Below are 13,361 nucleotides of genomic sequence, written 5' to 3' on the forward strand. Positions count from 1 at the left end.
CGCTTATATATGACACGCCCTCACACCTGCAGCCCATCAACCAATCAGTCCACAGTCAACGTCAGGCTTTGTACACACACATAAAGAACAACTGTTCTGTGCTCTGCCTGTGTGGGGGGGGGGGGGCAATCAAACAAGTGTTCGGTCAAACCATGTGACTTCCATTGGTAAAGCATCGAGGCGGCCATCAAACACAGGCAGAGCACCAGAACATTTGTTCTTCATGTGTGTACGTACGAAGCCTCAGGTGACATTGTCTTAGTCAAAAGACTAAACAAAGTGACCTTTAACCTTGCAGGCTGCGCCAGGAGGAGGAGGAGGGGTGGAGAAACCATCTCCTCTGGATGAAGCTTCCTGTGGAGACAGAGACAGTCCTCCTGCAGAGAAGAAGAAGCCTGGAGGAGACAGAGACAGTCCTCCTACACAGAAGAAGAAGAGGTTGGAGGAGGATGCGGAGGTGTGTCACACTGAGGAAGAGGAGGACGATGAAGACTCTTCATTCAGTCCTCTGCGGCTGCCAGGTGAGCAGCATGTCGTTGTCTGCAGCGTTCATTAATATCAGGATATTTTAGTCGGTCGCGTTCATTCATTCATTCATTCACACCAGCATGCTGTACTGCGATTAAAACTAATCCTGCTTGCGTATTGCCGGGAAGTGCGCTTCGTTTGGCAGGTGTGATGAAGCCTCAATCGACGTCTGATGCGGATAAAAACGTGTGTAATGCTATAGAATAGATTATCCTGTAGTGTGTCATTGCTATCAGGTTCCAGATCAGAAAAACATGGGGTAGTGTATTGACCACCCTTAGTCAACCAAATGAACAGTGTTTTTACTGGGTTTTCATCGCGCGGCACCGTTACTCGTAGCTCTGCTATTTTTGAAAAATCGTGAAAATGTGCCTCACATCTTTCAATATATATTCTTTCAGAGTTTCAGTTTTTAACTCAAATCTTTGCTTCTGGGGGGGGGGGGGGGGGGGGAGGGGATCACTGGAACAACATATTTTCACATGGGGGTCGGTGGCCAATTACAGATAACTTTAGGGGTCCTTGACATGAAATATTGAGCACCTCTGATATAGAAACATGAGATACCTTAACCCATTCTGACCGGGCACCCATTTTGGTGTTAGCATCATGTTATGCTTTAGCTATTTAAAAATAGCAGATCTACAAGCTCATATCGCGCCACCGAGTGGCGCGATACGATCTTGTAGGTCTGCTATTTTTTGAAAAATCGAAGAACGACTGACATTTTTAGAATCTGATCTCAGGTCAGAATGGGTTTGTCAGACCAGTGTGTGTCCGGCGGAAACCTCGTATGAATCTGATCTCAGGTCAGAATGGGTTTGTCAGACCAGTGTGTGTCCGGCGGAAACCTCGTATGAATCTGATCTCAGGTCAGAATGGGTTAATGGTTGTAGAAGGAGAGAGTTTTGACTTTTAATGTCACTATTTTTCTGGGTTTCTGTTGTGAGCGCGAGAAGGTTCCCAGTAAATTACACGCTGGTATGTGATGAAACTGTCCCTATCGTCGTGTGTGCGTGTGCGTGTGCGTGTGTGTGTGTGTGTGTGTGTGTGTGTGTGTGTGTGCGTGTGCGTGTGCGTGTGCGTGTGCGTGTGTGTGTGTGTGTGTGTCAGACGGAGCCTGTGCGCGGGTCAGGTGGCTGATCTCCTGGCCTCTGCTCCTGTTGCTCTACTGCACCGTTCCAAACTGCGTCCTGCCTCGCTGGCATCGATGGTTCATCTTCACCTTCATCGCCTCCACGCTCTGGATCGCCATCTTCTCCTACCACATGGTCTGGATGGTAGGTCTCTAGACATCTTCTCCTACCACATGGTCTGGATGGTAGGTCTCTAGACATCTCCTACCACATGGTCTGGATGGTAGGTCTCTAGACATCTCCTACCACATGGTCTGGATGGTAGGTCTTTAGACATCTTCTACCACATGGTCTGGATGGTAGGTCTCTACACATCTTCTCCTACCACATGGTCTGGATGGTAGGTCTCTAGACATCTCCTACCACATGGTCTGGATGGTAGTTCTCTAGACATCTTCTACCACATGGTCTGGATGGTAGTTCTCTAGACATCTTCTACCACATGGTCTGGATGGTAGGTCTCAGTGGTTCCCAGACTCTTCTCCCTTCTGCCTCCAAAACTATGGAATGAACTTCCCATTGCAGTAGGAACCGTCCAGACGACAAGTCCTCAGGAATGGACTGTAGCATCTCTCGTTGCTGCCTCGTTGATGGGATGGTGAGCCTCTGCATGCGCCTGTAAGGTCGTCGAGGCTAGGGCAAGTGCTACGGGCTAAGATGTAGTCAGAAGAGGTGGGTTTTCAGACTACGGTGGAAGATTGGGAGTGAGTCTGTAGTTCTGACTGCAGTGGGAAGTTCATTCCATAGTTTAGATTGGGAGTGAGTCTGTAGTTCTGACTGCAATGGGAAGTTCATTCCATAGTTTAGATTGGGAGTGAGTCTGTAGTTCTGACTGTAATGGGAAGTTCATTCCATAGTTTAGATTGGGAGTGAGTCTGTAGTTCTGACTGCAATGGGAAGTTCATTCCATAGTTTAGATTGGGAGTGAGTCTGTAGTTCTGACTGCAATGGGAAGTTCATTCCATAGTTTAGATTGGGAGTGAGTCTGTAGTTCTGACTGCAATGGGAAGTTCATTCCATAGTTTAGATTGGGAGTGAGTCTGTAGTTCTGACTGCAATGGGAAGTTCATTCCATAGTTTAGATTGGGAGTGAGTCTGTAGTTCTGACTGTAATGGGAAGTTCATTCCATAGTTTAGATTGGGAGTGAGTCTGTAGTTCTGACTGTAATGGGAAGTTCATTCCATAGTTTAGATTGGGAGTGAGTCTGTAGTTCTGACTGCTGGGTGATCATCATGTTATTGTTTACAGGTTAGCATCATTAGCTTCACGCTGGGTGATCATCATGTTATTGTTTACAGGTTAGCATCATTAGCTTCACGCTGGGTGATCATCATGTTATTGTTTACAGGTTAGCATCATTAGCTTCACGCTGGGTGATCATCATGTTATTGTTTACAGGTTAGCATCATTAGCTTCACGCTGGGCATCCCAGACTACATCATGGGCATCACCTTCCTGGCAGCGGGCACCAGCGTTCCAGACTGCATGGCCAGCCTCATCGTAGCGAGACAAGGTAAAAATACACCAGCGTTCCATGACTGCATGGTCCATTTAAATAGCGCCTATGTACATGTGCATTACATTCACACACACATCCATACACCGATGGTGGAGGAAACCATGCAACGCACCAACCTGCACATCAGGAGCAATCAGGGGTTCAGGGTCTTGCTCAAGGACACTTACACACTGACTCTGGCGGACTGCATGGCCAGACAAGGTACAATTCAGTATTTAAGTCTGACCTGATTTTGTAGTGCTACGTTACGTCCGGGTCCAAGTGGCACCAGCTCCCGTCCGCATCTCATTGTAAATAGAATATCTAAACGCGTGAATCTTTTTACAATGACGTTATTTTTCAGAAAGGAAGCCATTGAGGTTTAAAATGGGTCTTAATGCTTCCAACTCGAGTAGAATTAGTAATGTTTTGTACGAGCATCGCTCCACAGGCTGGGAGCATCACTCCACAGGCTGGGAGCAGCATCACTCCACAGGCTGGGAGCAGCATCGCTCCACAGGCTGGGAGCAGCATCGCTCCACAGGCTGGGAGCATAGCTCCACAGGCTGGGAGCAGCATCGCTCCACAGGCTGGGAGCAGCATCGCTCCACAGGCTGGGAGCAGCATCGCTCCACAGGCTGGGAGCAGCATCGCTCCACAGGCTGGGAGCAGCATCGCTCCACAGGCTGGGAGCAGCATCGCTCCACAGGCTGGGAGCAGCATCGCTCCACAGGCTGGGAGCACCTGTTACGCAACATTCGATGTTGCGTAACAGTGGGACGTCATCGAAAATGCCCCCCCCCCCCCCCCCCCCCCTGTTTTGCCGACGAGACCGAAAATCTTAAAATGTTAATAACTCTTGATCTAAATCACATCATCTAATTCTAAGAAAAGATCCTGTGTTAGACGGCCCACCGCATGCTAGCTCCCTGGTCACCGCTAATGCTAATAAACATGCTAGTTCCCATGTGTCTAACTGTGTGTGTGTGTGTGTGTGTGTGTGTGTGTGTGTGTGTGTGTGTGTGTGTGTGTGTGTGTGTGTGTGTGTGTGTGTGTGTGTGTGTGTGTGTGTGTGTGTGTGTGTGTGTGTGTGTGTGTGTGTGTGTGTGTGTGTGTGTGTGTGTGTTCGTGTTCCAGGCCTCGGCGACATGGCCGTTTCCAACTCCATCGGCAGCAACGTCTTCGACATCCTCCTGGGTCTGGGATTCCCCTGGGCACTACGCACCCTGGTGGTGGACCCCGGTACTACGGTAGGTTCTCAGACAGACAGACAGAGGCAGACAGACAGTTATACAGACAGACAGACAGACAGACAGGATGTGGTCATAATGTTATTGTTTTTCATCTCCAGATCTCCATCAACAACAAAGGACTGGTGTATTCTGTCATCCTCCTGCTGGCCTCGGTCTTCCTCACGGTATGTCCTCCTCACTGTCACTACTTCACTGTGTCCTCACGGTATGTCCTCCTCACTGTCACTACTTCACTGTGTCCTCACGGTATGTCCTCCTCACTGTCACTACTTCACTGTGTCCTCACTGTATGTCCTCCTCACTGTCACTACTTCACTGTGTCCTCACGGTATGTCTTCCTCACTGTCACTACTTCACTGTGTCCTCACGGTATGTCCTCCTCACTGTCACTACTTCACTGTGTCCTCACGGTATGTCCTCCTCACTGTCACTACTTCACTGTGTCCTCACGGTATGTCTTCCTCACTGTCACTACTTCACTGTGTCCTCACGGTATGTCCTCCTCACTGTCACTACTTCACTGTGTCCTCACGTTACGTCTTCCTCACCATCACTACTTCACTGTGTCCTCACGGTATGTCTTCCTCACTGCCCTACTTCACTGTGTCCTCACGGTATGTCTTCCTCACTGCCCTACTTCACTGTGTCCTCACTGTATGTCTTCCTCACCATCACTACTTCACTGTGTCCTCACGGAATGTCTTCCTCACTGTCACTACTTCACTGTGTCCTCACGGTATGTCCTCCTCACCGTCACTACTTCACTGTGTCCTCACTGTATGTCCTCCTCACTGTCACTACTTCACTGTCCTCACGGTATGTCTTCACTGTGTCCTCACGGTATGTCCTCCTCACCGTCACTACTTCACTGTGTCCTCACGGTATGTCCTCCTCACTGTCACTACTTCACTGTGTCCTCACGGTATGTCCTCCTCACTGTCACTACTTCACTGTGTCCTCACGGTATGTCCTCCTCACTCTCACTACTTCACTGTGTCCTCACGGTATGTCCTCCTCACTGTCACTACTTCACTGTGTCCTCACGGTATGTCCTCCTCACTGTCACTACTTCACTGTGTCCTCACGGTATGTCCTCCTCACTGTCACTACTTCACTGTGTCCTCACGGTATGTCCTCCTCACTGTCACTACTTCACTGTGTCCTCACGGTATGTCCTCCTCACTGTCACTACTTCACTGTGTCTTCACGGTATGTCCTCCTCACTGTCACTACTTCACTGTGTCCTCACGGTATGTCCTCCTCACTGTCACTACTTCACTGTGTCCTCACGGTATGTCCTCCTCACTGTCACTACTTCACTGTGTCCTCACGGTATGTCCTCCTCACTGTCACTACTTCACTGTGTCCTCACGGTATGTCCTCCTCACTGTCACTACTTCACTGTGTCCTCACGGTATGTCCTCCTCACTGTCACTACTTCACTGTGTCCTCACGTTACGTCTTCCTCACCGTCACTACTTCACTGTGTCCTCACGGTATGTCCTCCTCACTGTCACTACTTCACTGTGTCCTCACGGTACGTCCTCCTCACTGTCACTACTTCACTGTGTCCTCACTGTATGTCCTCCTCACTGTCACTACTTCACTGTGTCCTCACGGTATGTCCTCCTCACTGTCACTACTTCACTGTGTCCTCACGTTACGTCTTCCTCACCATCACTACTTCACTGTGTCCTCACTGTATGTCCTCCTCACCGTCACTACTTCACTGTGTCCTCACGGTATGTCCTCCTCACCGTCACTACTTCACTGTGTCCTCACGGTATGTCCTCCTCACCGTCACTACTTCACTGTGTCCTCACGGTATGTCCTCCTCACCGTCACTACTTCACTGTGTCCTCACGGTATGTCCTCCTCACTGTCACTACTTCACTGTGTCCTCACGGTATGTCCTCCTCACTGTCACTACTTCACTGTGTCCTCACGGTATGTCCTCCTCACTGTCACTACTTCACTGTGTCCTCACGGTATGTCCTCCTCACTGTCACTACTTCACTGAGTCCTCACTGTATGTCCTCCTCACTGTCACTACTTCACTGTGTCCTCACGGTATGTCCTCCTCACTGTCACTACTTCACTGAGTCCTCACGGTATGTCCTCCTCACTGTCACTACTTCACTGAGTCCTCATATTATAGTATGATGATATGATGATGATTATTATTATTATAAATCAAACACAAATGTGTGGTCAAACCATGTGACTCCAATTGGAAAAGCAAAAAAACAAAAAAAACGACCAAACATTTGATTGATCAGTGTTTGATACGTGTGAATGAGGCCTTAAATCGCCCTACAAAGGCCCTAATCACTGACTTCTTAGACAAAATATATTTATACGTGCTGGGTTGTTTTATTATTATTATTTTTTTAACTAGGGCTACTGCCAGTATTTTCTTGGCGATCATCCAATGGATTAGTTAGTGTTTTTCCCCCCGACTAATCTAATAAACGAGAATCACGGCTAAGTTAAACAGGTTATAACTCATGTTACTGCCTCCTATGTTCTGCCCACCCGCCCAGGTGGAGATAAACAGGTTATAACCTTAGAGTATATATGAATAGAGAAGGCACCCAGAGGAAACCCTGAGGCGAAATGGACATAGTGGCCGAATGAAGGTATTGCAGCCTGGCCCCAAACACATGAATGCGCTGCAGGTCCGTTGACTATCATTGTGCACGTTCACGACGGCAGCACGCTCGTTCGTGTTCGTGCGCGTTTGTGGACGTTCAACGGCAGCGCGTTCATGTGTTTGGGGCAAATCCATCCCAGAATGCTCTCTGTTCCTACCCGGAAGGAGGAGTGAAATCGCCTCATGCGCTTTTGAGCAACTTAATGCAAGTGGATGGAAGGAGAACTCGGATGTCATCTCTATTCATATATACTCTATGGTTATAACTCATGTTACTGCCTCCTATGTTCTGCCCACCCGTCCAGGTGGAGATAAACAGGTTATAACTCATGTTACTGCCCCCTACAGGTGGAGATAAACAGGTTATAACTCATGTTACTGCCCCCTACAGGTGGAGATAAACAGGTTATAACTTATTTTACTGCCCCCTACAGGTGACGAGCGTCCATCTGAACCAGTGGAAGCTGGACCGTCGGCTGGGCGTCGGCCTCCTGTGTCTCTATGCCGTCTTCCTGCTCTGCTCGGTGCTCATTGGACAGATGTGACCATGTGACCTTCTACCTAGTCTCGCGCAAAGTAATCTAGTAAGAGAGTGGCACTATAGTGTTTTCTCCCGTAGAGGAAGTGTTCATTCTGTCTCAATGGGATAGTTCCAGCCATAGTTCCAACTATAGCCCCTTGTACCCCACTTTGTCTCAATGGGATAGTTCCAGCCATAGTTCCAACTATAGCCCCTTGTACCCCGCTTTTTCTCAATGGGATAGTTCTAGCCATAGTTCCAACTATAGCCCCTAGTACCCCACTTTGTCTCAATGGGATAGTTCCAATGTGTGGAACTATAGCCATAGGCACCCCGCTTTGTCTCAATGGGATAGTTCCAATGTGTGGAACTATAGCCCATAGGCACCCCGCTTTGTCTCAATGGGATAGTTCCAATGTGTGGAACTATAGCCCATAGGCACCCCGCTTTGTCTCAATGGGATAGTTCCAATGTGTGGAACTATAGCCCATAGCACCCCGCTTTGTCTCAATGGGATAGTTCCAATGTGTGGAACTATAGCCCATAGGCACCCCGCTTTTTCTCAATGGGATAGTTCCAATGTGTGGAACTATAGCCCATAGGCACCCCGCTTTTTCTCAATGGGATAGTTCCAATGTGTGGAACTATAGCCCATAGGCACCCCGCTTTGTCTCAATGGGATAGTTCCAATGTGTGGAACTATAGCCCATAGGCACCCCGCTTTTTCTCAATGGGATAGTTCCAATGTGTGGAACTATAGCCCATAGGCACCCTGCTTTGTCTCAATGGGATAGTTCCAATGTGTTCCAATGTGTGCCCATAGCACCCCGCTTTGTGGCGAGATCAAAGCGTGTCGCCACTCTCTTACTAGATTACTCTGGTCTCGAGTAGCTAGACAACTATTCCACAATCTCCGAATGCTACGTATAGTCTGGAACTACACCTCCCCAAATCCGAGTCATCTGTTTGTCATATATTTTAAGATATCTTTAGCTTTTTCTTTTTTAATTATTTCCATTTCATCTAAGCAACAAGCTATATTATGCTTAGATGATTTCTATTTATATTAGGATAAAATTGTGCGACTGTAAAGACGAAACGGAAGTGGTGAGGAGGCTCCACTTCCGCTTTATATTTGACTCATGATCAGAGCTTCCGTTGCTCCAGACTGTACGACGGAAGCATTTATATTTGACTCATGATCAGAGCTTCCGTTGCTCCAGACTGTACGACGGAAGCATTTATATTTTACTCATGATCAGAGCTTCCGTTGCTCCAGACTGTATGACGGAAGCATTTATATTTGTCTCATGATCAGAGCTTCCGTTGCTCCAGACTGTATGACGGAAGCATTTATATTTTACTCATGATCAGAGCTTCCGTTGCTCCAGACTGTAAGACGGAAGCATTTATATTTTACTCATGATCAGAGCTTCCGTTGCTCCAGACTGTATGACGGAAGCATTTATATTTTACTCATGATCAGAGCTTCCGTTGCTCCAGACTGTACGACGGAAGCATTTATATTTTACTCATGATCAGAGCTTCCGTTGCTCCAGACTGTACGACGAGAGGCAACAGTCTGGCAACGCGAGACTAACTTCTAATAGCCTGTGAACAGTTAAACCTAAATGATGTGGAGTTGGTAACCAAATGGACCCCTATTAGATCTTTAACTCTTGGGGGTCTGAGAGGCTAAATGTCATCAGATGGTGGTCCGTGGCTCAGATGGGTCTGAGAGGCTAAATGTCATCAGATGGTGGTCCGTGACTCAAATGGGTCTGAGAGGCTAAATGTCATCAAACGGTGGTCCGTGGCTCAGATGGGTCTGAGAGGCTAAATGTCATCAGATGGTGGTCCGTGGCTCAGATGGGTCTGAGAGGCTAAATGTCATCAGACGGTGGTCCGTGGCTCAGATGGGTCTGAGAGGCTAAATGTCATCAGATGGTGCTTCCGTGGCTCAGATGGGTCTGAGAGGCTAAATGTCATCAGATGGTGGTCCGTGGCTCAAACGGAGAAGATCACGGGCCTTGATGTGAAAAGGAATTGATGGTTGATGGTTGTAGTTCTAAAGGCTGACAGATTAAATCCATGGTTGTAGTTCTAAAGGCTGACAGATTAAATCCATGGTTGTAGTTCTAAAGGCTGACAGATTAAATCCATGGTTGTAGTTCTAATGGCTGACATATTAAATCCATGGTTGTAGTTCTAATGGCTGACATATTAAATCCATGGTTGTAGTTCTAAAGGTTGACAGATTAAATCCATGGTTGTAGTTCTAAAGGTTGACAGATTAAATCCATGGTTGTAGTTCTAAAGGCTGGTTGTAGTTCTAAAGGATGACAGATGCAGTAGAAGTATATGAACTCACAAGCAGTGTTGTTTTTGGCAGCAAACTTTGATTTTAGTTTTAGTCACTGTCTCTTGAATAGTTTTCATTTAGCTTTTTTTTGTCACATTTTAGTCACCTGGAATGTTTTAGTGTTAGTCTAATTTTAGTCGACTAAATACCATAAGATTTTAGTCGACTAAATCTACAGTTGATTTTAGTCGACTAAAATGTATTTTGGCGGGCCTTGATGCCGTCGTAATGACTGATTTTGATTACACTTGCTGAAAAACGCCAGAGCTTGTAGATCTGCTATTTTCAGCATGCAACCAAGTGTAAAATGACCCCATTGTCCAAAATGACTCTTGTCCACTAGTCCCTTCCTAACATTTTAGTCTAGTTTTTATTTGTTGACTAATATTTAGTCATCATAGTTTATTTTCCATTTAGTTTTCCCTCGTGAAAAAAGGTAGTTTTTTTCGACAAAAACAACACTGCCCTGAAGTTAGTGTTTGGGTTAGAGAAGTATAGATTGTTATTTGTGTTTCGGTGACTCTACGTTTTCGATGTACTGTAAACTCTCTTAGCAGAAATTAACCTTCTATGTGTGGAATATATTCATTCAACGAATGTAGCACAAACGTTAGGCTGTAACAATAGATGTGTTAAACTATATATAATTATGATGCCACGTCAGTGTCGGACTAGAATGAGAGCTAATATATTTACAGCAAATGCACATTATTGTGAGTCTTTTTGCACTGATTATGATAAAGGAAAGGAAAGGTACTATGTTTACCCAGGGTAACTGGACTAAGCTCAAGAACTTGTTTACAGCCAGGCCTTGCTCATAGAACATTTCATGGTAGAGGTCCAATGCCTTGCTCAAGGGCACTTCAGCGGTGGTAATTTTAACGTGCCGGTCCGGGGATACGAACTAGCGACCTTCCGATATCAAGACCGCTCCGCAAACCGTTCGGCCACCGCTGCCCCTGATGTACGTCAAGGAGACTGTTAGCATATTGTTCTATTGACATAGTGTCTAGTTGGTCTAGTTTCTAGATGATCTTATAAATTATATTAATAAAATACTATTTCTATGTTTGTATGAGTGGTTCAGACCACCAGGGGGGCAGTATTCTACCTGTATGATTGGCTCAGACCACGGTAGCAGCTAGCCTGCAGACTGTCACAGTATGGGTCGGCTAGCATTAGCTATAAGCGCACGCTGTTTACCTGTCGCCAGAATCGTTTACATGTCGGGAGCGATGCGAGACAAAGTCACAAATAACCTCTGAAACTTTGGATCCTAGACTCGTGGCTTCAGAGTTATGGAGCTTTGAACCGAGAGGTAAATGGAGAGGCGTTGTAACGTCCTATAGCTGGTGGTGACGGAGGCGTTGCATAGCAACCGGATCAATGTTAAAAGGTGCTCTGGGGCTCAAACACTTCAAACACTTTCCTGGGGTTGTTTTTATGTGTGTAATTCATGGTTTTAGATATTCTAGTATTTCAAAGAGCCAGTGATGTCATGGACACTGGGCTCACTTCCTTCCTGGACTATTGATTGATTGATTGATATCAACAGTTTGCAGAATTACAGCACATTTCAAGCACAACTTGATACAAAAACTGTTAACTGTGAGTGGAATGAAAGGTACAAGCAGATAAACGCGACCAGGAGTGGGTTTCTTTTTCTTGGTCTTTACACAGCTGGGGTGGGGCGGGGTGAGTGCAGCAAAGCATGATGGTCATTCAATTCAGCAGTGAGCCCAGGCAGTGTCCATGACACAGCGCCCCCTGGCGGAAATCGAACGTTGTTTTTAATTCATGTTTTTTTTTAAGGGTTTGATGTTTGATCACAAAGCACTGAGAGTTTGACGTGAACCAGAAGCGTTTTGTGTTTTGTGTGATTATTATAGCTGTCTCAATAGTGTGAAGACCTCATTCACACTATTGAGACAGCTATAATAGAGCGGCGCAGTCCCTCCCCCTTTCAGAACAACGAACGGCCCAGGAAATTAAATGCAATGCATTCTGACCATAGGATTTTCTTTACGTATTTATTTAAAGACTGTTACGCCGCGGACAAAGCCAACTCGGATCGTGACAAATCATGACAATGAACACAATGTTTTGGGCCGATCAAATAATTTATAAGAAGAAAAACAAAACAAATAGTCTTGTCTCCTGCCTTTATTTTCTTCTTTCTAATGATTTGATCGGCGCAAAATATTGTGTTCATTGTCATGATTTGTCACAATCCGAGTTGTCTTTGTCCGCGGCGTAACCGTCTGTAAATAAATACTTAAAGAAAATCCTATGGTCAGAATGCATTGCATTTCATTTCCTGGGCCGTTCGTTGTTCGTTGACTGCGCCGCTCTATAGTGTGACTGAGGTCTAAGACCTCATTCACACTATTGAGACAGCTATAATAGTATCAATAGTGTGACTGAGGTCTAAGACGACCTACATTGTTTACTTTAAGGCACCGAGAGGCGTTGTTGTTTTTTGTGTGATTACGCTGCGTTCATTTGAACCATGGTTTATAGGCTATTCATTAACGGGCAATAAAGCAACGGTATTTTTAATTAATTTTTACTTTATTTTTATGAGGAAAAGAACGGTTGATGTTTGATCACAAATCACTGAGTGAATCATCCACACACGCATTTTCTGATCATTCAGTTGTTTTACTGCGTGCGTGCGTGCGTGCGTGCGTGTCAGCGTGTGTGCACATGCATGCGTGTGTGCGTGCGTGCACATTGTCTTAATTAGATCGTATAAGTATATTTTAATGTATAATAATTAGGTTATTGACGTGAAAATACTTTTTACCGTTTGTAAATGTTCATTGAATAATATATTATCTTATAAAAAAATGATGTGTTTGTAATTTTGGTTTATTGAATATTTGACAATAGTTTTATGAAAATGACCTAGTTTTGTTTTGTGGTGTTTTTGGATATTTATAAAATAAAAATAAGTTTAACACCAACCTCTGAGTATCCAATGATTTGTCTGTCTGTCTGTCTGTCTGTCTGTCTGTCTGTCTGTCTGTCTGTCTGTCTGTCTGTCTGTCTGTCTGGACAGCCATTATTTCAGTTAATTAATTTGTGGTGCAGCTAATGCTTTTATTTTGAAGGTTTGGAGCATTTTGGGGGGCATAGCTGAGGTTATTTAACTCGTATTGAAAGATATGAGCTTGTAGATCTGCTATTTCTGATACATCGTGAAAATGTGGCACCCTAAAACATGATTAGCAGGTCTTATTGTTATATAAGGAGGAAGACATTTTTCAAAAAAGTGTACAGTATTTGTTAAAATGTAGTTTATTTTGTGTGGGCACCCCCACCCGTTCATTAAATATGCCTGGTTTGCCTGATGGGTGGTGATCCACCTGAACTGAAGCCACACCCACAGCTGTAGTTGTATGATAAAG

At 45.6% G+C, this 13,361-nt stretch overlaps 1 protein-coding gene across 1 annotated transcript in view; it reads left to right on the top strand.

Moving 5' to 3' along the window:
* LOC310856458 (sodium/potassium/calcium exchanger 3) overlaps positions 1-7,614 on the top strand; it is a gene marked incomplete at its 3' end in the record, with an annotated part of 73,376 nt that extends 65,762 nt beyond the window's left edge. Inside the window, exons 13-18 of the mRNA XM_083761910.1 lie at positions 401-521; positions 1,642-1,808; positions 3,064-3,178; positions 4,301-4,413; positions 4,515-4,580; positions 7,504-7,614. Of these exons, the coding sequence (XP_083618036.1) occupies positions 401-521; positions 1,642-1,808; positions 3,064-3,178; positions 4,301-4,413; positions 4,515-4,580; positions 7,504-7,614 (693 nt within the window). The remainder of the gene's footprint in view (positions 1-400; positions 522-1,641; positions 1,809-3,063; positions 3,179-4,300; positions 4,414-4,514; positions 4,581-7,503) is intronic.
* Between the last annotated feature and the right edge of the window lie 5,747 nt (positions 7,615-13,361).

The sequence above is a fragment of the Protomyctophum parallelum genome (genome assembly GCF_964188405.1).
Source record: "Protomyctophum parallelum genome assembly, chromosome: 1".
Classification (NCBI taxonomy): Eukaryota; Metazoa; Chordata; class Actinopteri; order Myctophiformes; family Myctophidae; genus Protomyctophum; species Protomyctophum parallelum.